The sequence below is a fragment of the Haplochromis burtoni genome, unplaced genomic scaffold (genome assembly GCF_018398535.1).
Source record: "Haplochromis burtoni strain Fernald_Lab_line unplaced genomic scaffold, NCSU_Asbu1 Contig_2, whole genome shotgun sequence".
NCBI classification, from domain to species: domain Eukaryota; kingdom Metazoa; phylum Chordata; class Actinopteri; order Cichliformes; family Cichlidae; genus Haplochromis; species Haplochromis burtoni.
Window position 1 is genome coordinate 5,601,880 of NW_024582363.1, and position 23,912 is coordinate 5,625,791.

General features: G+C 38.8%; 1 protein-coding gene across 5 annotated transcripts; it reads right to left on the reverse strand.

Moving 5' to 3' along the window:
* Positions 1-4,973: 4,973 nt before the first annotated feature.
* On the reverse strand, positions 4,974-23,093 carry parp6a (poly (ADP-ribose) polymerase family, member 6a). 5 transcript variants are annotated; one of them, XM_005912923.3, is made up of 23 exons: positions 22,781-23,093; positions 21,352-21,424; positions 20,755-20,832; positions 18,998-19,092; positions 18,693-18,753; positions 18,436-18,526; positions 18,187-18,253; positions 17,835-17,984; positions 16,549-16,699; positions 15,953-16,006; positions 15,467-15,562; positions 15,094-15,186; positions 14,729-14,854; positions 14,400-14,465; positions 13,968-14,035; positions 13,680-13,728; positions 13,430-13,542; positions 11,846-11,918; positions 10,100-10,169; positions 9,202-9,281; positions 8,854-8,917; positions 8,288-8,372; positions 4,974-7,266 (listed from the first exon to the last, which is right to left on the reverse strand). In XM_005912923.3, the coding sequence occupies exons 2-23, from the start codon at positions 21,352-21,354 to the stop codon at positions 7,164-7,166; spliced, it is 1,836 nt and encodes a 611-aa protein (XP_005912985.1). In that variant the 5' UTR covers positions 21,355-21,424; positions 22,781-23,093; the 3' UTR covers positions 4,974-7,163. The 5 variants fall into 5 exon arrangements, with proteins under 5 accessions (XP_005912985.1, XP_005912983.1, XP_005912984.1 ...); XM_005912921.3 differs by having other exon boundaries at positions 15,953-16,084; XM_005912922.3 differs by having other exon boundaries at positions 18,998-19,107.
* Between the last annotated feature and the right edge of the window lie 819 nt (positions 23,094-23,912).

Below are 23,912 nucleotides of genomic sequence, written 5' to 3' on the forward strand. Positions count from 1 at the left end.
TCACACAGACGTGGTGGGGTGGGAGGGGGTAAGAGCAGATGAAGATGAAAAGGAAAAAGCACGAGGACATTGATTACGGGAACATGATAAAATGAAGAAGAAAAACAGAGGGAAGAAAGTGATAAGAGACGAGACAGAGATTGGAGGACAAAGACAATAACGGAGAGGATAAGAGAACAAAATGTTGGGTTTGGTCATTTGTGGCAAGACTGAGTCTCTTCTGATCTATCAGTGTGTGTTTTTCTGGGTGCAGCAGGATGTCAAGTGACTTTAGGCCTGAGATTTAAGGGAGGCATTGAATGGGAGAAGTAATAGGGAAAGAAACAGAAAAGCAGTGCATACAACACAAAAACCATCCTTGCTTCTGCATGCATCCAAAATGCAGGAATGCCCTCAAAGAGACAGACATAATAGCAGACAGACACACACACACACACACACACACACACACACACACCAAATACAATAGAGGGAGAGAGAAAGAAAGAGAGAGAAGTGCACTTATATAAAAGACATGCACAGTCATACACGCACACACTAGTGATTGTCCCAGTGCAGGCCATGAGGAGCCTGTCAGATTACAGGAGGGTAATTGAATGGTAACGGAGCAGACAACACATCTAGCACAGCCGGACTCCAGAGGCAGCCGCCACCATACCAGAGCTCAGGGGAAATTCAGGGCCCACTTAATAGTGAATTGGAGATGGGGCATTGTGTGTGTGTGTGTGTGTGTGTGAGAGAGAGAGAGAGAGAGAGAGAGAGAGAGAGAGAGAGAGCGAGAGTGAATGAGAGGGTGTTCTTAGTAGATGTGGCATAAAGGGAAAACACCGATGGCAGTGGTGGAAATGGTCAAAGAAAATTTGTAGAAGGCAGATTGAAGAAATTATACATGACATGCAAAAAGAAATCAAGCCAGAGAAAGAAAGAAAGAAAGAACAAAAACCTGAGTGCCCTCTTGCCATTGACCATTTCAAAAAGAAAAGAAATCGACAAGTGAGCGTTGTGAGCGAATCAAAGAGGAGCATGTGCAGCATGAAGGTGTGTGTGTGTGTGTGTGTGTGTGTGTGTGTGTGTGTGTGTGTGTGTGTGTGTGTGTGTGTGTGTGAAAGAGCGAGACAAGCAGGTGACTTCTGTTGGTTGCCTCTCTCTATAGAGCCAGCCGCTGAGTAGAAACTAACAAGTAACTTCACTCTAGTGAGAAACACCATACAGGGAAGGACACGGAGAAGCAGATAGAAAGAATCAAAATGAAGAGCGAGATGCGTATGAACAAAAGGTAGAGAGAGAGAAAATTAAAGCATGGTGGAAGTGAGAAAGTAGACAGGAAAAGAGGAGAGAAAACAAGAAGGTCTGCTGGGTGTAAAGTTTCCCCTGGATATGATATGTGGATATGGGGATGTCATCAAGCCTGTGAAGTGGAAATAATAAAGAATTAGGATTGTCTCTGAAGACAGGGGAATTAATCCAAAATGAATTATGAAGGGGTGTTGGGGGGCAGGGGGAAAAAAATCAACATCAGCTATTTCCTTTTCCTCTGCTTCGAGGCAGATAGGGGGCGGTTTGCGCAAGTACTGTGAATCCCATAAAAATTAAATTAATAACAAAGGGAAAAAACACACACACACACACACAAATAGAGGCGGAAAAATTAGTAGTACGGGGGTGGAGAGAGATAGTCGTACAGAGAGCAAGGGTACAGATGGAAAAAAAAAAGACGAGAGAGATTTGAGGGAACTGAGGGTGGGCACTGTTGCTGCCAGATTGCACTGCTCTTTTGTTTCCCCCCATCTTTCTGGAAAGGGCTGCCAGTGTTAAAGAGGAGATGCTGCAGAGGCCATTGTAATAAATGCCACTTGTAAATTGCGGAGTGGAATTATACAGCGTGCAGATGGATCCATACGCCTGAACAAAACGTGGCCAAAAAACCGGGAGCGATAATTAAGACTTAGGGGGTGAATGACAGAGCCATTTGTGACGACGGAATATGGCGTCTCCTAGCTCTCTGGGAAACAGAAGGGCTCGGAGAGGCTTGGTGTCACAAAACATTACCCACACAGCTGTTGGCTTTATGAGCAGCAATGGTGTGCTCCTTTCCTCCCCTCTCCCTCTCCCACTCATCCTCATCTACACTCTATCTCTTTCTAATGCCACCCTCCCACCCACCCAACATGCTCACACACCCTTCTCCCATTGGTGACCACACAGTGGTGCTAGTGTTTTACATTTTGTGATATAAATCCCCCCCCCCCCCCCAAAAAGGGAAAAAGACAGGGACAATCACCATGCCATCAGCTTTTCATCCATTGTCACTCTGTTCTTCTTCTTCACCTCACACCACCATCCTTGTATCTATGTGAGACCAGACTTGTACCCCATCATTCATTCCCAGGCAAGAAGTAGAGAAGGCACTCCACAATGCACACAAATATAGAGTAACACCCAGGCTGAAAATTCGATAAAAAGCACTGACACTGACAGTGCTTGGTACTCTTTTGAATGGGAGTTTGGGTTTACTGGGGCTCTGGGCTGACTGTAAAGTAGGAAAATCGAATTCTGTTGTTTTTCTTCTTTCTCTTTGTGTTTAAAAAAAAAAGTGTTTGTATGCAATCCCTGCATTCACAGCATCCACACAAGTCCGTGCATGCTGCGCTGCTTGTAATGTACAAGAATCATATCCAGGCTTTGTTCATACTGTGGCTGATGCAATTCTCTTCAAAATCATTAAATACTGACTCTCTTGCAGTTCTGGGAACTCTCCACACCTGCTCAACAAGTGCAACCACACTGTCATGTGCTCAAATACCTCTTTTGCTTTGTGTCACTGCAAAAAAATGTTGCCATGTCTCTGCAAGAACACGACCAAGAGAAATTCCTGCACATTTATCCTACTTGGCCAATAAAGCGATTCTGATTCTGATGTGTCCCCCAAACTCTGCCCTCTAGTCTCTCTCTCCCTCGATCTTAAGTCTATCTATCTCTCTGCCTGGCTGGCCATCCTGTCTTCTGGTCTAGTCTACCTCTTTGTCTCTGTCCCAGGGGCCTCCACAGCGTGCAAAGTAGCCTGCGAAGTCTTAACTCAAACGAGACCCCTTCGCGCCCCGTTAAACCACCGACCTTCTCTGTCACTCCTGTCGCCTGCTGCTGCCGACGACGGGAGCCTGAGCTGCAAGCTAAGAGACCCCGAGCTCAATAAAAGTGTGGGTGATTAAACAACTCCCTTTAATTGCTCCTTTTGTGCAGGAATCAAACGGTCACACTTATTACTGAGGCAAGAGAAAGGGAGGCTGGGAGCAGTCGTTTCCACTGAGGGCCAGACACCCTCAGTGACCCGCTGCCCTCCCGTCACTACTCCTTTATCTGACCAAACAACGACTGCATAGTGTGTGTTTACCTATGTGTACGTGTGTGTGTGTGTGTGTATGTGTGCGCGTGTGCTAATGCCCTATGTGTATTTACCCGTGTGTAAATTAAGTATGCAAAGAAACCTGCTGAAACAAAGGGAGAGCAGAATAGCACCAGAGCTCCCCTCAGTGGTCAAAGCTTAAACTACACACCAAATCCCCTCGGTTGGATCGAAGGGATTTGGAGTTGTGTGCCATCAGCCAGCTGGCTTTGGTAATGGGGGAGAAAGCCAAACCAGAGGACCATGTCCAACATGAGGGCCGGGTTTCAGAGATCATAGTAACACATGAACCATACACATCATCTGCAAGTCACACACATATATACAAATATCAGTACAAGGGCCCAACCACAGGCCCTGTCAAATGGGTCAGCTTACCAAGGGGAGGGGCCCAATTACCTTAGCCACAAATACACACATAAAGTGCCTTTCAAGGGTCCATGAGTGCTTCAGCTTCCCTATGATTATACCCACTTTCTACACACCCAGCACTTGTCGTACACATACAGCACATCCAGAGCCAAAACAGCCATCAGACTGGACTTTTGCAGCAAAGTAGCAATGTGCTGTTTTCAACTGGTTTGAAAGTAAAGAGCTTTCTGTGGTCAGACAGAGCAAGCGAGACAGAGAGAGGGAGAACAGAGTGAGCATTTGGCTGATCAACAAATATTAGTGATCCTCTCTGAGAGGGAGGCATACCCTGCAATATTTCGAGGAGGAGAGATTAAATTTAAAAGAAATCAATAACAACTTGAATGAATTTATGATGCCCTGAATTGTAAACATTTAGATGTTGTAAGTACTTTTGCACAGGCATGTCTGTATACTGGTATATTGCACTACTATTTAAAAAACCCCAAATCCATTGTTTTTAAGAAGCAAAGTTAGTTTCAATGGTAGTGTTTAAGGTCAAAGACTTTGTTTCTAACGAAAAAGAAACATAACGCGAAATTTAAAGAAACGGGATCGCACCGGTAGGCCTATGGCGCGAGATTCTGCAAAATATATGCCACTCAAGTGCCTATTCACTTCTGTTGTTTTTATATCAGCATAGCGATGTGTGATGTAGTTTGCAACTGTATGCTAATTCATCACCTATATTTTTATTTATTTGCAGTTGTCGAGTTTGGTCTTCCTGTAACTGCATAAAAATGCTAATACCAAAAGTAAATGTCATACAAACATCTCTTTTGTGTTTCTTTAGGTACAGTTTAGTATATGTTGATTCGATGGCTTCAAGCTTCTCTTTTTTGCAGCATTCTTGCTTTTTACACGATAATCATCAAAGACTGACACATTAATGACTCGGTTGTCTCAAATACGAAACCTCATTTCTCTTTGACATGTCAGTTTTTTTATATTTAGCATACTGCCTTACCTTTATATACACGTGAGCGCGAATACACAGGAAAACATGTTGATCACCAACACAGGATTCAAACAGAACGGAGGACTCGAGCAGTCTAAGCGGTGGTGGAGTAATAGTGCCCCCTTCTGCTTAAAATGCCGCACAAAAGCTCAGCAACAATAGACATTTCAACACATATAATAAACAAAACGATGCCGAGAATAAGACTGTGCAAAACCAGGCTTTATTTTTTATTTTTTTGTCTGCATCGCCCCCTTTCATCTCGATCATAATCACCATCACTGTCATAACATCATCGTCAAAAACATTACTCACCAGTTACAGTCAGCGAGAGAAACGACTCTCAGAGACACTCAGTGTCTTGGCAAAAACAGGCATCAGCTGTTAGAAGAGTCCCAAGTCCCACAGTGGGTCAGCTGTATGTGTCCATCTTTTTCTGGGCAATACATTTCAACAAGCTCTCCAGTGTCCTTATGTACAATCTGTTTTGTTTTTGTGCCCCACAAGTCCATTCAGTGGTCAGTTTCAGAAGACAAAATCCATCTTAGTACAAACACAGTTAAGATGTTGGATATTTTAGTCTTGCTGATTCCATTAACATTTATTTTATCATATCTTTTTCACCACTTCCCGTCTACTGCAGGCCTAAGGACAGTCAAATTGTCCAGTTTAGGCGAACGCTGAGTAAGTGCAATGTCTATTATAATGTCAAGAAAATACAAAGCCACACATACATACATACAGTACATGACTAACTGATAAACTTGTTTAGCTATACAACATTGCCATTCTCCAACGTGAAACCAAAGAGTTGCACATTCATGCACCTCTATATAATATCCAGTCTCAATTGCGTTAGGGGTGAGAAGGACTTGAGCTCACCTGGACTAGATAATGTTTGTAGTTAGAAAACTGTCCATGATTTTTTGTACAGGTGATTTTGTTTGTGGATCCACTGGTCAGTGTAGTTCATACACAAAAATATTCATTTTAAATTGAGATATTCATTGATGTTTAAGTAGTAAAGACTACTTAAAAAGGGGTATATGACAGACTGTGGTAGTTTTTAAACAGAAAACAAACTTCAAGTAGTTGATGTAACATGTTATATGACATCTGATCAACATTCTTTTCCATCAAGTGAGACAAGAGTAATGTGTATAATTTCACCTATATATTTTGCTGCATATTGCTGTTTTTGAAGGTCAAACCTGACAACCAAAGTCACCCTACTGGGTTTTTAAATGCTTGAAATAACTGTTTGTGTTGAAGAACTACAAATCCCATTATTCTTCAAAACAGGAACAAAGACAAAACCTTGATGGAGCGGTAAGTCATCACAACAAAACACTGTCCACTTTATCATAATTGTGAAATGAAAGGAAGAGAAACAGATCTTTACCAAAACAATAAACCGAATTCATTTAAAATGAGCAAAAACAGTGCCAATGTCTTAATTTCATAAAAATATCAACAGCAAATTTTTCAATATATGAATCCTTGAGGAAATTTTATTACATTTGTCCTTTTTGTCACTAATTTTTCCAGAGAGAACAAAGCTTTTTTTTTTTTTAGAGCTCTGACATTTGGGGGTTGTAAAGATTTAAAGTGCATCCTTAATCAAAACTGTCTTAATTGTTCTGTGAAAAATTCTAATCATGGTAAACCCCCACATCAAAAGCAAAGTGCTTAATGTGTATGTGATCTGAGTATAAACCACACCAACACCTCGTGTTTTGGATTCTGGGAAATTCATTGAGTATGCGGGGATGAAACGACAGAGCAATACTTGCTGCTCAGGGGCTAAACATATCACACACAATAATTCATACCATTACTGAAAGAACACTGTATAATAAGAAAAGGGATAAAGACTTTGCAAACACAAAAATAAAAAAATAAAAAATTCCATGTGTATGTAAATCCATCACTTACTCGTTTTCCACAAAGGGAACAATTATCATTTGGAATGGTTATTTGTTTTACTATATATTCACAGAGAGAAATAAAGAAATAAATGGAGATGAAGAGTTCAAAGCAAAAAAGAAACCAAGGTCAGAAGAGTGTGTGTTGATAATATATCCGATGACTACTGCCATTTTTCTTCACTTGTTTTAATGATATGAACTGAGAAAAGAAGACATTACCCCAATTAAGCCTAACTGTAGATTAAATGACCATGTAAGGTGTAACAATTTGGAAAAAGGGGGAAAAAGAAAACAAGGAGACCAGAACAAAGCAACTTCTGAAATAATGTGCTTAAGAGCTCCCTCATCCTTCATTATCAAGCCTGAGGACAGCCCAGCTGAAAACATTCGCTAAAACTGTCTGCCTGCCTGTGTGCCTTCCACAGAGAAACGTATGGATCCAAACACTGCTGGTGAACCTCCATTAGCTCGAGTAGATCTGGGTCCCAATCACACGCATGATCTCCTTCTGCACCTTAGGCTCTTGGGTGTTGATGTTAGCATCTCCTACTTGGCCATCCTCATATCTGCGCATAGAGAGAATACTTTATATTTCTGTTTAACACCTGGTCTTGATAACATCCCTGCCCTTTCTACTGCACTTTATTTTGGATATAACTGCCCAACTTAATGGTGCTTAAGCGCAGCTTTAATAAGGAAGACCTGTATTCATTCTTCTGCCTGCATTCCTGGGCTGCTCGTCTATTTACATCACTTCCGCATTCCCACGCTGTCAAATTAAATTCTGTTGTCATCAATCAGGCCTAATATTTTTCTTTCCCTCCTTCTGCAAGCCACTTTTACATACACTTCAAATCTTAGTGCGTTTCTGTCATTCTGCCTTTCAGACTTTGATTCATGCAATCCACTTCCTCTTCATCTTCACCTGGCCAGAGCTGCTTATCCAAGTCTCCACCTGCTTCATCTCTACCATCACTAGTGTGTAGACTCCAGGGTGTCCTGCCCTACCAGACTCTCATCCCCAAATAATTAAAAACGAAAACTCTGTATTTCATTAAATCATGTTCAGTTTTTCCAAATATAGTTTACCTTATTTCATTTTAAGATTAAGATTTAATCGAGGTGTTAAGAAAATAGGCCTTTAAAGGGAACAACTGAGGTTTGGCTTGATGCTCCTTTCTGGGGAGCAAGGAAAAATGATTTTAGGAGTTCTGACATCTTTCTGTTTTTATTCTAACCACACTCTCCATTCTGGAAATAAGAATAAGCACACACATAGCACAAGAGTTCATTTATGTTTAGCTGTCATTTGAGTTAGACTGTAAGAAATCTAAAAATTATTTTCTAACTCAGAAAACAGAGAACATATTGATAAAATCTGATATTTGATCCGATCTTTAAATCACCTGCATCTTTACGCAGTGTAGCAGATTAAAAAACGAGAAAAAACAAAACAACATAAAAACACCAACTATGCATTCAAGAGTAACAATGACAAAATTAGATGGGTATGCCAACTCGATTTTGTAATAATTCCAAGAATTCAGTTGAAATTATAAAGGCGCTGAAAGTTACTGAAATACTTACACAAAAAAGAAGCGAGTACAGACATGGTCAGAAACCGGACACACCCAGATGTTTCCATGCTTCTGCAGATCCTTTGATGTGATAACTGTTAAAATCAGAGAACTGTGTTTTATCAAAGGAACGTTATTAGAAATTGTAAACTGTAACAACAGTGCTTCTTGTTCTGCTTTGATTGTAGTGTTGCTGTTGTTTTGGAATTATCTGATACAGCATAAAATGTATTATAGCCTAAGTGCTAAATGGCCTTATTATTCTAAGTGATGCAATCTAAATCTTTATTTTTATTGTCTCCTTTAATAATAGCAGTGATCATATTGCCATGACTTCATAGCAAGAGCAATTGCATTATAATATCTTTTAGTCTGTAATAGGACTCTATTTGTATTTTACTTTATCAAGGTTTGTCAAGTTTGAAAAGGGTTGAGTAGAAAATATCAAAAATGTGTGTATTAGTTGTTACATCATGTCACATTTAGTCTGTAGTTAATTTATTTCTAAAAAGCTATAATGATGTGACTCAGTTTAACCCATCTACCAATAATATTACGCCTCCTACATAATATTACCTTCACAAAGAGCAATACAGTTCAAGTTTCGACTCTGAAGAAACCTTGACTGGATAGGACGGCTCTGTTGAAAAGCAAACATCACTCAATTAGTTGTTACAGAAAAGGCGATGATGTAACTGAAGCATCCAAAAGACAAATAATTAATGTTTAGAAATACTGAAATTATATGGTTCGCCACAGTCAGGTTCAAGGTGAAGATACAAGTGTTTAAAGCATGAAAAACGTCAAAAAATGCAAACTGCCTTTTGGAAACCAACTCTCATCTAACCATCAATGTTATTTTAAAAAGAAATCGGATCTTTTAAGAGATCAGTATAATAAAACTGACTCTTCACTGTCCCTCACCTGTGGTATAGTGTTCATGCGGTTGTAACGCTGCACTAGTTCATCTTTGGTGGGCATGCGGTGCTGTCCTTTCCCCATTCCTGCAAGAAGCAGCACACAACAAATAAAAACAGTCAGAACAACTTTACCTCAACTCAACCGATATGTGGGAAAAAAAGAAACAAAAAACTTTCTCTGGTGAACTTTTGATGTCCTTGTCAACAGGTCCGACTTTAATATAAAATTCACTGCCCTAAATGGTACCAAATACATGCTACATGGAAAACAAGTAAAAAAAGAAATATTCATTTTCAGTATTGATAAACAGTTCAAACAGTACCTGTTTTAGACTGTGCCTATAATTAAAAAAAAAGATTTGTACTTAGAAAATTAGCTGGGAAAATAAAACCAAGTAGATGTAATGTCAAAAACTGTAACATCTGTTAAGCGTTTTGCTTTCTTTTAAGAATTCCACATCCATTCTCCAAGTTAGCATATGTTAATAGCTGGCCCCCACTAGGAACACACTGTGCTGAAGTCCTTATTATTGCCAGCAAACTCTATAAGCCTTGAAACATCTTTGCAACCCTCAACTGACAAAGGCAAAGCCAGATGAAAACCAAAAAATGTGAAAACACACAAATCCAATGACAAACCTATTTTTATACAGCCACAACATGAAGCATGGCATGGCAGGTGGCACAGAAGCTCAGAGGCCCGAGACCCAGCACCCAAAAATGGAAACACAGTACAGCACAACAGGATAACATGGCAGGCACCCACAAGTGAAAATGGAGTGTTCCACGATGTCAATTAGGCCATGTGGCAAACACAAAGGCTACTCGGTGAACATGGTGGAAAAAGCAAGAGGGGTGGGGGTGGGGGCACAGGGGTCTGAATGGTGATGAACCGTTCCTACCTGAGTATCCAAAAGATATGCTGGAGATGGGGCTCAGATAGATGCCCTTTCCGTACGCTGCCCCATGCAGCTTGGGTTTGAAAAGAGCAGGAAGGAAGGGTCACTGAGCATGTGCACAGGACAGCCTTACACACACATATGTACACTTGGAAATGCTAACACATACAGTGAAATTCATCTCAGATCAACTGTACTCAAATTAGCCTGTGAATGTCAAGGATTTTAAAATGGATGTGACAGTTCCCCTCAACAACCAAGCATACTAAATACACCCACACATGCAAAGTGCAAATCCAAATTCTGCAAAGAAGAAAGCGTCAAAGAGAGAGATTGTTCCAGGAATCTGAAGCAATTCATATACAGTTACACCTGCTAACTTCTTTCAACATTATGCATTAGAGATCAAGTGATACTCTTGATTTTTGTGCTTTGAATTTTTGCATAAGCGTCCAGGTATTCAAATAATACTTGCATGAAACTTGAAATGTAGACATAAATGGAAAGATGGCAAAGTACAAAGATAACTGATTATAAGGTGAGCCTTCTCTCTGCAATGTCTGCAGGGAGGAAAACAGAAGGGCCACATGTGTAACGACTGAGAGTCAAATTAAGAGGAAGAACAAAGAGCCACTTGACTGGGAATGCATGAGGGAGACAGCAGTCAGGACATTGCACATCTGGAAGAAATGAAAAGGAACAAGAGACAAGAGATTTTGTGTGATGGCTGGAGCTAAAGGCAGATTCAGTCATCCTCCTCCTCCTGCTGTGAAACACAATGACAGAGGAAGAGTGTCAATGCTCAAGGTGAAATAGAGAGAAGGGGGAGGCAGACGAGCACCAAAGCAAGATCAAAGATGAAGACTTCAAAAAGTTGGAGAATAAAGAAGGCATAAATGAAACACATCAGCACGATAGAGCAATCATGGCTGAAAGATCCTTGAGATTTCAGATTTAATTGTGTTTAATCTATTTTCAGGACAAGCCTGAGTCTCTCCCGAGCAGCAGTCTTTATCAGCTGTATTGTGCAAATGAGACAGTCTGTTCTCTCTGAAGATCAAATCTTTTCCCTTGTATTATTTAAGAATTATCTATGAAAGACCAGATTGATTACAACTACAACAAAATAAAAGTGAGAACAAATGTGGAAATTAATAAGAATTTTAAAAAAAAATCACAAATATAATTGGGATAGGTGGTATGCCCTTCTTTCCTGGAAAACTCTATAGTTCTTATATGGTCATTTGTTCCACTTTGGTATTAACAAGTTTTCTATAAACATTTGAATGATTTATATAAAATATTTTTGAGTATATAAAGAGTAGTGACAGTTACTAACCTTTCAAAAGAGATCCCTATTCACTCTGTTGAAGGCTGTACTCACTGCCACAGAACTTGTCCTCTGCGTCCTTTAAATACAGATCTAACCTACTCAGTGCTCTAGATGGTTGACCCCAACAGGGCACACAGGCTCTCAGCTGACACCACAGCCCATTTCCTTTGTCCCACAACAGGAAGGGACATGCTGTCTGCTGTTGCCAGCAGAGAAGGCAGAAAGAGGCTGACGCTGGCAAGGAAAATCTCCTAGTGTGCCCTGCTTGCTAAAATGCCAATTGCAAAGCTGATGAAAAGGAAGCTGGCATCCATTAACTGTGAAAATGAATCAGCCGGACAGCGAGCCTGCTTTGTGCAAGGGCAGGCTTGCTGTCCGATAGGAGATGCTTCCAGCTAACTGCCAGGGTTACATACCTGCAGTTTGGTATAAGAGGCATTGACTAGTCCATTTCTCAGAACAGAGTGCCAGTTCTCTATATGGGAACCACTAGAGCAAGTGTAGAGAGGGAGAGATAAGAAGATAAAGCAAATACCATGTGAATATAACAGTGTAATAGCGTGGAATCGCTTTTTCGTATTGGCTCGATCTTTGCTGTTCAACACTGGAAAAAAAATTCATAAAATTTTCATAAAGATCTTTGTAAAATATGTTATCACAAAATATTTAATCTTATAGTTTTTCTATTTTAAAATTCATAATTTTTCATGAACTGGGTAATTGAAGGTTATTACTGGCAAGAGAGAGCAGCAACAGGGATGAGCAACTGGATGCTGAATATACTTGCATGTATCAGCATGTAAATTACTGCATAAGAGGATTTTTTTTTTTAATTTCAAAAAGAAAGGGATAAACAAGCTATAAATCTTTTGGTTTTTAATAATTTAACATTCTACAAAATCTACAACTTAAATCATTAAAAGAAAAGATAACATCACAATCTTCCAGATTTATATTGGTTAATTAAGCCTTAAAACACGGGCAAGTAGTTTTTTTTTTATATTTTTAACTAATCAGCCTTTGAGCATAATTAAAAGAACAGTTCACCCCCAAATCAAATTTCTGTGTTTTTGAGCTGACTAGTGGTGCTGTTTATCCATCTGGATTGTTTTGGTGTTAGTTGATAAGTTTTGCAAATATCAGCTGTACGGATTTCACTTGAATATGATGAAGCCAGATTCTGCTGCTCAAAACACCAAAATACACGAATCTCAGCAACAACATCTATTTTCAGTAATCATGACCCAGTATAAGGTTACTTTTCTACTGATTTTTTTCAAATATATTATTTGGTGATTTGAGAACCATTAGGCAAGTGCCATTTAATTCCTTTATATGTGAGATGGTCAAAAAGTCATGTTTCTATTTATATCAATCTAAAAAAAAATTGCAGTCAGGCTAAATTAAGTATTTGGCATTTATTGTTATCTGATTATTAAATTTCTAGTAGGAACCATCATGCAGAGAGACTGTAAGCCCTGTTGGTGAATCAGTTGTACCCTGCACGTGCCCAGATGGGTTGTGAGTATCTAAAATATTCAGCACAGCCCCATCTGCTACAGTACAAATCTGTATCTCATAGATATTGCTGGCTCCATGTGCTGGCTAAGAAAGGTGGTTTCTCAGTCCAGGAGAATGACCATTGCTCTGTGCTGCTATTTGTTATGGTTCCATAAAAATCTGCTAAAGTGGCCCCTTTCAGCAAATGCATAATGACCAGGTGTTACACTGAGACATGTTCATGTTTGCAAAGTATAGTGCTCCAAAGCTAAAGTATGCATTCATTTTAGCAGCTATGCTTGATTTGACATCAATTATTAAAAGAATTTGATTCCTCAGAAAATATTTCCCACCAGCCACACGCTTATAAATATAATAACCACTAAGTGTTTTCTGATACTTCAGCACAGCCTAAATGGTTTTACTTCTTAAGCATTAAAGGCTTTAAAATTTTAAATTCATTTACTGACAACTTGTTAAATAATGGAAATTTAACTCACTGGAAGGCAAAAGTGCTGCCGTATAACTTCTTGGCAGTGCGAAAACGAGCTTCCTTGGCTGGGGGGCTGCTGAGCAGGAGGAACTGGTGGGAGGTGTGCATGAATTTCAGTTGCTGTTACGGTGAGATCATTGAGACGAGAGAATGTCAGAGACAAGTGGACAGGGAATGAGTACGTATCAAATTACACAATATAGCATTCAAAAATGTTTATAGAAGGGACATAAGGCAATATTGCTCTGGTTTCCTACCCTACTGAGAGGCAGCTTGACGATATGAGATCTGTTACTGGAAATAATCCTGTAGAAACATAGAGAAGAGATTCAAATATGTATATAAACTATATCGTATCATAATAGCATCGTGTTAATACTACTCACAGCAGACATCTTGACTTGTCAAAGTAAAAACAACACACCACTGAAGATGCTTCCTTTTTTTTTCAAGTGTCCAAGTATCCCATGGCAATATGAAAGTGAGGTGATGTAGATAATACCAGAAGGTGAAAACACACAGCACAACGGATTGTCTTTACTCACCACTGTAGCAGGGGATGGGCCAAAGGGTCTAGTTTGTCCATCTGTTTCTTAATCTCCAGATATGAACCCTGGAAAAAATGCCAAAACAAATGAGTAAGCTTTTACTTGTGATATGAATATTAGATAAGGATATCATCTTATAGATGCAGTCCAACCACAGTAGGTAACAAGTGGGTAAACAAATGTAGCATGGAGAAGACCATGCTACCACTTTGATTAACAAAACTGCATCCATGAAGATTAAACAGCACAGTTCCTTAAATTAAAATAAAATGTGAACGGACATTGTCAGTAATCTCGATACAAAAGCCTACTTCCAAAGACATTGGGATGCTATTTTTATCTGCATTTTACATGCCTTTCAACCCATTTTTTAAAAAAAAGCTACTCTACTATTATGGCCTTTCTTTCCCGCCCACCTCCTTCTTGTACCTGGGTCATTTCCCGAATGGACATTACACTATCCAGTGCTTTTTGTAGTCTTTCATAATTCTTCTTCTGTGTTCACCGGTTGAGCCAAACATCCATTGTATGCAGTAAGAGAGAGAACAACATACAGAAATCTAAAATCACTGGAGACATACAGGTCTTAGGTTTAATCATTAGTTTGAAATATATGATATAGAAAAATGAATTGTAACAATAATTTTAGTTTGTTCTGATGGCAGAAGTTTTTTTTTAAGCATGCAGTATGTCTTTTTCAAATTAAATGTCATGATGGAATTAAATATGATCTTTAGAAATGCAGTGAGGATGCTGACCTTTGGATTAAAGGCAAGAGTCTTGGGGTCGTTGGGATCAACAACTGAAGGGTAAGGTTCAAATATGATGCTCTTACGAGGAGACTCCAGGGCAGCTCGACACATAGCTACAAGAAGGTCCACGACCTGGGAAGAGAGGGATTATATATTTATATTTTGTGCCTTCAGTTTATGCTGATGAGTGAAATTGTGTTTTTTCCAATAACACATATTAGCTACAGGTAATCAGAATTGGATCAAAATGTTGACATTGGTATTTTTGTTTTTATCTATATTTCAGCACTTTTATCTAATATCTAAAGGAATGGACTATAAAATCCAAATAATGTGCATTATTTGATATACTGTCGAAGTGTTGTGGTCACCTCTGCCCCGGTGGCCACTTCCTCTGCGGCTCCAGACATTACACCCAGAGTGTAGAAAGAGAACACACACAGCTCCCTTGTGCACACGGCAGGCTGCATGAATAAACAAAGTTTAAACTACACCTATTTCGAAATCTACTACCCATACACAAAAAGGTACATTGACTCACACATTCTTCCTATTTGCTTACTCTAGTATTAAGTAAGCAAGAAAATCTTCAACCAGAAATATGCATATGTATATTACTGACAGAAAAAAAAAAATCATAGATCATGTTTCAAGTTACTGATATTTTTTCCACTTATATGAGGGTTCATATTTCTGCATCTCTTACTTATACATCTATGTGTTTCTCTTATTTGCCTCTGGTACCTTCAGCATGGATCCATTCTGAAAGACATGCTGTTCGTCACAAACCACGCAGTACTCATTAAGTGTGGGGATCCTCTGTTCTGAGTACTTCATTATCTGTTTGGGGGGAAAAGCAGTTTAATTCTGAATTAATTGTCACCTTCAGCACTGCCATTCAAAGGAATGCTATTTTGGCAAAGTTGTTACAATGCCATGGTTTTGGGTCCTAGAATAACATTACATTTTAGAGCTCAACAATCATTTGCACAATACTAGGAGCTAATAGAATCTACAGACTGTATGGTGTGGGTTCACACCTAACAATGATGAAATCCCCAGGAGCCATTTATAGATTACTCACCAGGTATTATTTTTTATTTTTAAGTCATTCAAACAACATGTGGTATTTTAATGCTCAGGTAATTAGTTTACTTTCTTCTTAGCTATGACTGAGACAAAATGTAGAAGTGGCTTTGTAAGTGGACTGATATCTTTTTGAGCTCTAACCTGCACTAAGAAGCCATACTCCAAGGTAGGAATGTTCTTGCAGTGGCCGCCCGCCTGGGATGAGAAAAACAATTCAATCAGCTGCCTCGTGGTAATCTGCGCTGGGGCCCTGGCCGCTGGGACAGCCACAGTCTGATGAGTCAAGTGAAGACAAAGCATTATGGGAAAGGGCGCACCAGCCATGTTACGGTAAGGGTAGGGAAAGACTCAGGTGGGTACAGTGCAGGTGGCGGGTGACTGAGAAGGGGGTCAGAGTGAATCACAGCGGATTAAGACATAAAAACAAAAACAAAAACAAAAAAACCTTAAATTTCTTAATAACAGCATTTCACCACATACAATTTCCAGAATTACAGTACTTAAAATATTAACTTCAAACATTACGGGTTTCTACAACAGAACTTTTCTGAGTGGAAAGAAAGTAAAGTTAAGAGCCTCAGAGTTGTGGTGTAAACACTGCAACCAAAACTTGACATGTGACAGTTAAAATATATATTTACTGAGAAAGAGGGAAAGGAGTAAAATTTACACAAGTCAGCATTTTAACTGAAAGGTATTTCACATTTGGGTGTTGATTTATCGAGACTTGCTCTGACCTGGCTATTTGGTGGATAGCTGAATAGCTCTCCTTTAGGGTTCTTCATGGTACAGGAGATCGAGCGGTTCATTAAGCGCGTCACCCTCAGCTCAGGGACACTCAGCTTCCCTTTTAAAACTGTGTCTTGAATCAGAGGAAAACTTGGAGACCTGACAGAGACCAAAATACAAAGAAAGCTGTCATTCAGAGTTTCAAAGGGGATATGATTCAGAGCACAAAGGATTTAGATTTTAAGGTTAAAGAACACATTTTGGTATTACTATGATGCTGCTAACAACAAAATCTTAATTTTGAGTAATCTCATTTTAAATATCACATTATCTATAATAATATATGATCTAGACTGTAATATACTTGTCGACTATAGGCTTGGACAATTTTATAGTGACATCTTCTAAAGAAGTACACACTCTGCTCTAGTGATTCATATGTACTAACAGGTAATACTAGCTCTGACAACTGAAATCTGGCAGCAGCTCAAGTCACTAACTGTTACCTGCAAGAGCCAGTGTTGACTTCTACCATTGCTCTCAGTATATAATCAATGAACCACCTTGACGTGAGACTTGTCAAGTTTTGAGGATGTCAAGACAGGCTAGTAGTTAGAGGAGCTGACCTCCACTGAGTGGGCTGGGATTTAATCCCTATGCACCAATAACTGTCAAAGAATGTCTGAGGAAGTCAGAAGCCAAAAATTGTAGTTACCCAAAGGGGAATTTGGTTGTGCTTGTCAAAGCTTGAATTTCAGTCAGTCTTCACAATGCTGAGTCAGAGCTACCATTCCTGTTTGTCTTTTTTGCTATAGTTCACCTAATAGTTTGTAGTATTTATATGGTGTATTTATCCTGTTTATGAACGTAGGTAGAGAATGAATCATTAAACTTTAGGTGCGCACAGTATTTTATATCATGAAACCTTAAGTTGCATATGATTTATGATTTGTGCTTTCAGCTTTGTTTTTATTTTGGCAGATATGCTTATTTCCTACTGCCTAAGACTGATAACTAACTTTGATAATTAACTGGAGAAACATAGCATATTAGCACTTGCCACTACAGTCTGAATCAGCTTTGACATGTTCTCAAAAAAGTCAATGTCTTCCATCACTATGCCTATATTATGTCAGTAAATAACAAAAGTACAAACAGACTACACAGAAAGCAAACATGCATTTGTGTTGAATGAAAAAAAAAGAAAAAAAGACAGAAATCAGAAATTAAATCTTACTCGGGATTCCAGTGTCATTTACCAATGGTGAAGCTAAAGTGTGAGAGAGATACCTACTTTGGGATGGGGGAGAAGATGCTGAGCCCGGCACGGAACTTCTTGATGGTCCCTCCGGCTTTGAACCAGCTGTGCCTCTTCTCCTGCTGGGCCTTGAGAAACTCATTACTAAGGTGCTTCCACTGCTGTGAGGTGAATGTGCTCAGGATCCTGTGATAACATGACAGTGAGGAAGGAAGACGCTAATTTTCTCTTTCAATCGGCGCCAAATATACCTTCTCATAAACTAAATATTACTATTACGTTAAACTAAGCTACTGAAACTAACTGAAATGTTTCTGCAGCTCTTGCTCACAATGGTACAGGTATAGATGTTTTTTAGGTCCCAAATTTAAGAGATGACATCACTTACTTTTTAAGTTGCAGGCCCAAGCTGAAACCTTCTTTATTTGACGGCTGGAACACTTCTACTGACGGCTCTAAATAAAGATGACTAATATTATTACACATAGTGTACAGATAGACACAAACTGTGTTTGTTTTTTCCCCCCATTCTCCCTCTTGTACGGCGCACAATGTACTCATCTCTCACACTCATTGAGTAGCACAAATACAAAGTCCCTTCCAGAAAACCAACATCCACAGTGACATCTTTACTCACCGGGTCCATCGAGATACTGAGAAAGAGAAAAGCGAAGTCTCAGAATAATTGGTTCTGTTCTGATAACTTTCCATGCCGTCGCAACTTCCTCCTGAGTCGGGCACAGACACACAAATATGCAGAGTTAGCATCCTAATTAAAGACATTTCTTGTAATATAAATAGATTATGATTTTATGATGCATTTTACTTTGCAAACTGTCAATATTAGAATAGTAATAGGCAAAATCGGAGGAGGTGTTTCCAGTGAAGACTCACATCTAAGAAACTGATGTTAATATGAAGATCGATGTCTACATCATCAATGGTTCCATACTCCCTGTTCATAAACACAACAACATGTAGAGTTAATTTATCATGAGTAATCAAAGTTATACTCAAACCAATTCACGTGGTTATACCCTGAGGGTGGTTGTTTTTTTTCTCTTTTGGCCCAGTTAGTTATAACAGAGTGCAAGCATGTTTAATCTTATCTCTACTTAGTTATTTCTTTCAAAACTAGTCAAAATTTAAGCAGCTTGATTGCATATGTGTGTGTGTGTGTCTTACTATCTATGCTGTACCTGACAGAGATAGCACTGTCAGTGTAGATGTCTTTTACAGCCTCAATGTCTGCATCCAGTTGAGGGTGTCGATACAGGTCAGCAGCACAACTCCCCTGCAATAAGCAGCACTGGTCACAGTTATAGCAGGGAATGAATTCTCAGTGGTTCCTAATCTTATTTTCTTTTTTAATCACACATATCCCCACACACCCCACAGTCCCGTCAGATAAAATCCAAGTACACGTTACTGTTGTGTTTCAAAACAGTTTAAGTGTTCAAGTTAAGCCTTAAATTAGAGATTGCTTATCAAAATGAATGATCTAACATTTGATATTGCTACAGTTTGCACACAATTGTTCATTCACTGTTTGTGTTAGTTTGCATTTGTACCAGCTTAAGGTTTCAACTAGCTGCTCATTACTTTCATACACTTATTTTAACTAATCATCCACAGTATGATTTACTATGACCTTGCAAAGCTCTGACTCAAAAATAAAATCTTTATAACACAGCAATTTTTTATATGAAACTATAGTTAATAACTTATATGGGATATCTGAACAATATGATATGGAGTGGTATTTAATCTTTATATTACAAAAATTAAAAAGCCTAAATAAAATGTACTATGTCTGTCATATATGTTCCTGATATCTAGAGTTGATATCTCTTCCCTTCAGCTGAGTGTGTAGAACAGATCACACAGTTTTGTTCTTATCTTCACTACACTGCTTTCATGTTCTCTGACTGCACTGAAATGAGCGTTAAGTCCCAGACTGGATTTACATTTCAATCAAAAGACTTGCAAGATAACCACAAAAAGGATAACTAACAGATTAAGGTCTTATATGAGAGTGAAGCAATGAACTTTGTGAGATGAGATGACACATTAAATATTTGCATCAGAAATGAATTTGACTGAGGTACTTGGGATTACTTGGGCTGTTTGGGGTTATGTAAGGTGTAAATAGTAAATGAAAATACTATGATCCTAATTTGAATAAAAACACAACATTCCCAGATCGTCACATATGGTAATATAAACACTTACACAACTTCACAAAACACAGCATCACATTCTGTAATTAATTAAAAATACATTTGGATTTTTTCCAGCACAGCATTAGAATGCAAATGTCAGTCATTTGGCCCATCGGAGAGAAACATGTCAAAAATGATTTACCACAATGCCATGACATTTGGTCTGAATATTTACAGTTCCCTAGAGAATCACCCCAAATGATTCTGCTGACCTCTGACTTATTGTCTGCAGTTACTATTGGGTCAAAAATTCCTCCTGACATAAACTTGTGTCTGTAGCAGCATACTGAAAAGTAGAGCTCTCTGCTCATGCATGTTAAATTGTTAAAGGATTACTTTTGTATCAACTGGGCTATAATATTACACAAAAGCACTGTACCAAAGATATGAGGCTTACTTTTTCCTTCATAACACTCTCTGTTATTACTGCTGAGGATTTAATAATGACAGAAGGCTTAAAATAAACACCATACATGTTTTTGACTTACCAACATTATCCTAAAGTGAGGTGAAATTAACAAGTAATATATATTTCAAAACCTGTAAATTAACTGTGGTTTTGTTTGTGTCAATGTATTATAACATTGGGAAAAACTTTTTTTTTTTTTAGAAAAACACATACTTTTAAATAACTAGAAATAACCACAAATAAGCACAAGTAGTAAAAACACAATGCCAATCTCCTGACAACAGATTCAACAGAGATTTTGCGATGGTAATAGTGTTTGCTGTACCTGAATGCCATATAGGAATTGTTCTGATTCGTTCTCCCCATCTGACTCCTCGTCTGTCCAACACTGTCCTTTGATGTCCTGTGGGCCCACACATTGTGAAAAAGCTATTATAGTGCAGTAGAACGAAAAAGCAACCTCTTTCTATCATCCTTTCATCTCCCACTTCCCTATTTAGACTTCCTTCGTGTGCTTCAAAATACTGCTTAAATAGCATTGCAAAGAGAGAGATGAAGGGACACGATTTATTCCCGACAGGATATTCTCTCAGTTCAACCCTTTTTAAACGAATCCTCAAATGACAATGAAAAAGGATGACTTTACAAAAATAGGATTTTATAAATAAAATGAACTCTGTTTCTTATCGTTTCCAGCAAAGCCTGAAACCCAGAGGTCTAACAGAATAAACCAGAAGAATATGTTATATTTAATACTTAGATCTAGGTTATTTAATGTTTAAATGCCTATGGAAATTATTTATTTTGTCACGTCAATATAATTTAATTTAAAGCTTTTTATATCATTAACAAAGCCAAACATTTTTTTACACCATTTTAATGATAAGTAATGATTACGCCAATAGGTTCCCAGTTGTCTTACCATTGGGTCTGCTGTTATGGCTCTCTCAGACAGGTTTGGGCCTTTGATTAGTGCCAACCATGTCAGCCTGTTTCTAGGTGGAAGGAGTGAGAACACAAAAGCTTTGATTGACAGTCTCACATTACTCCTCAGTATCACAACCTCGAAAAATACAAATATAAAATTAAAAACAAACAAAACAAAACAAAAAAATAATAAAACAAGAAACAAAGAGGCCACTGCAAGTGACGCCATGCTTTGTAAACGGTGCCCTCCTCCTCTTTTCTTTAAATCTTCTGCACTTCACCTTGCCATGTATCCTAGCAACAGCCATCTCTGCCTTCTTTCAGAGTGGCATTAATCACTGCAGAGAGAATGTGTGGGAGATATGTGCAGTACGTTCAGTTCCAAGGATGTTTCCATTTTTTTGTTTGTTTGTTTTTTTTCCAGGAATTTAACCTAAAAATATGAAAGCAGCAGAGGTTTTTATAGGCCTTACCTGTTGTAGACACAAGGCTAAAGCAGCACATTTACTTATCTCACTGCACCGTTAGACTGCGATCTATTGTTATGAGAGTGAGGAACAAATGTGAAAAAATATATATTTTCTGAGCTAATTTCCCCCGAGCACTAGAGTTTTAAGTAATTTTTAACGCAAGAAAACAATAGCTGCCTCAAAAGAAACAACAGTCACAATGATTGCCAAAAATATCGAAATGATCCAGTCGCTCCCTTCTGTTAGATATGTAAATAATGCACTGCTGAAAATTACAATTTACATAGTCCAGCCCACATCAAACAATAAAATGAATGAAAAATTAACAAAATAGAAAATGATCTAGGAGGGGTGTAAAATACGGCAAGGTGACAACATAGCTTAGCAGTACGAGACTGAATGCCTTGAAAAAGACAAAGACAAAAAAGAACAGACATACACAAAGCCATTCATGGGATATATAGGTCAGTATAGTAAAAAGGATACCAATTTTTCATGTCTTCTTTGACAAGGCCTATTTCAGTACGTCTACATGAAAATTATGGGTATCTGTTTTTGTGAGTCTGTCATGATCATGCTCTTCTCATTGTTGTAAAACACCCTTTCTTACAACAATAGCACACAAGTAAATTCTCATTAAACATTGCTACTCTCAAAACCATATCTTCTCCTTTAGCTTCTTCTCTTTTCTCTATATGCCTGCTGCCTTGCTGTTCTCAACCGTGCTAGCATCTACATCCTCCCAGCTCCCTAACCGCCATTCCTGGAGCCTCTGTCGTCTCACATGCCAATAGTTACTGACACAGCGCCCACCCCCACACAAACACACATTTAGCCGTCCCCATTCCTCCTTTTGATAACTATTTAGCTTAAACACAGAGGCAGTCAGGCGTATTTTCCCCTTCCCCCATGCTCTGGAACCCCCCCCCACCTAACCCATCCATCCACACTTACCTCCACAGAGGATGGAGACTGGGATGCTGTCCTTGCCTCAGCTTTTCTCCCTCTTAAAGGGCACACCTGCCTCTCTCTCGGCGGCTGCTTTCCACTGAAATGATAGATGACAATAAGTCCTTTCAAATAAAACCAAACCAGAGCCACAATCCTAAATTCTGAAGTGTCTATTTCTCAATGCTTGTGGTGTGAGTCCGTAGGCAAGCCAGCTAGTGTGTGTGTGTAAGAGCCTATGTGTTTATCTATTACAGATCTCTGCTCTTACTGCTCTCTTATATTTTGCCTGACAACACTGAAGTGTCTGAGCATGCTCAGTGAGACTAGGCAAGCCAGTCATGTGACCTGCAGCTGACTGCACTGCTGCTGAGAAATAAGGGGGAAAAATGGCTCTGCGTGTGTATGCATCTGCATGTGTGTTTGCATGTGGTGTGCGGTTGCATAAGTCAGTGTCCATTAGTGTGCTCTTTTACTTTGGAGGCAGCTTTTGGTTGATATTTTAATGCTTCACGACTTGTTTAAATCTATTTAACATAAAAATAGTATAATTATACCACAAGCTACATTTGCAATGTATACTACATAGCATGCAGTTACATGCAATAAATATTTCATGCAACATAATATACTAACACTCCAATTATGTTTTAAAAAGTGACTTATATTATATTAACATTATAAGAAAATAATTGTTCCCATCTCCAAAATAGACTCACTTGCATGTGTGAGACAATGGCCTTTCAGCTAATCAGTCTTTAACCTCTTTATCTCCAGGTATCTATTTAAGAACTGACCTGAAGAATGGGAAGATTAATGGACAGGTGTCCATCCACTTGCCTGTTGTGAGGCTGTAGTCTGGACAGACATGCTTGGGACAGCCCCTTACCCACCCAATTGCTAGGTATTGGATAAGATAAAGGCAGATGTACAGATGATCTGCTGAAAGAGTGTGATTGTTTACACCTGAGTTTGCTGAGTGTCTTGGAAAGCTGCTTTTTGATTGGTATTTATCCTCATTTTAGTTTTTTTATTAGTGTATTCTTGTTTTTTCCCCGATTACTGCACTATAGAGGCTGGTGAAAAACAATATTTTCTTTCAACCTGTGCATTTCTGTAAATACCATGTGAAATGACA

Coding starts and splice junctions, on each gene's coding strand:
- parp6a (XM_005912919.3), bottom strand. Junction 15,187..15,466: donor AGAATGGATCCATGCTGAAG/GTACCAGAGGCA, acceptor TTATTCATGCAG/CCTGCCGTGTGCACAAGGGA. Junction 8,918..9,201: donor GCATGAACACTATACCACAG/GTGAGGGACAGT, acceptor GCTTTTCAACAG/AGCCGTCCTATCCAGTCAAG.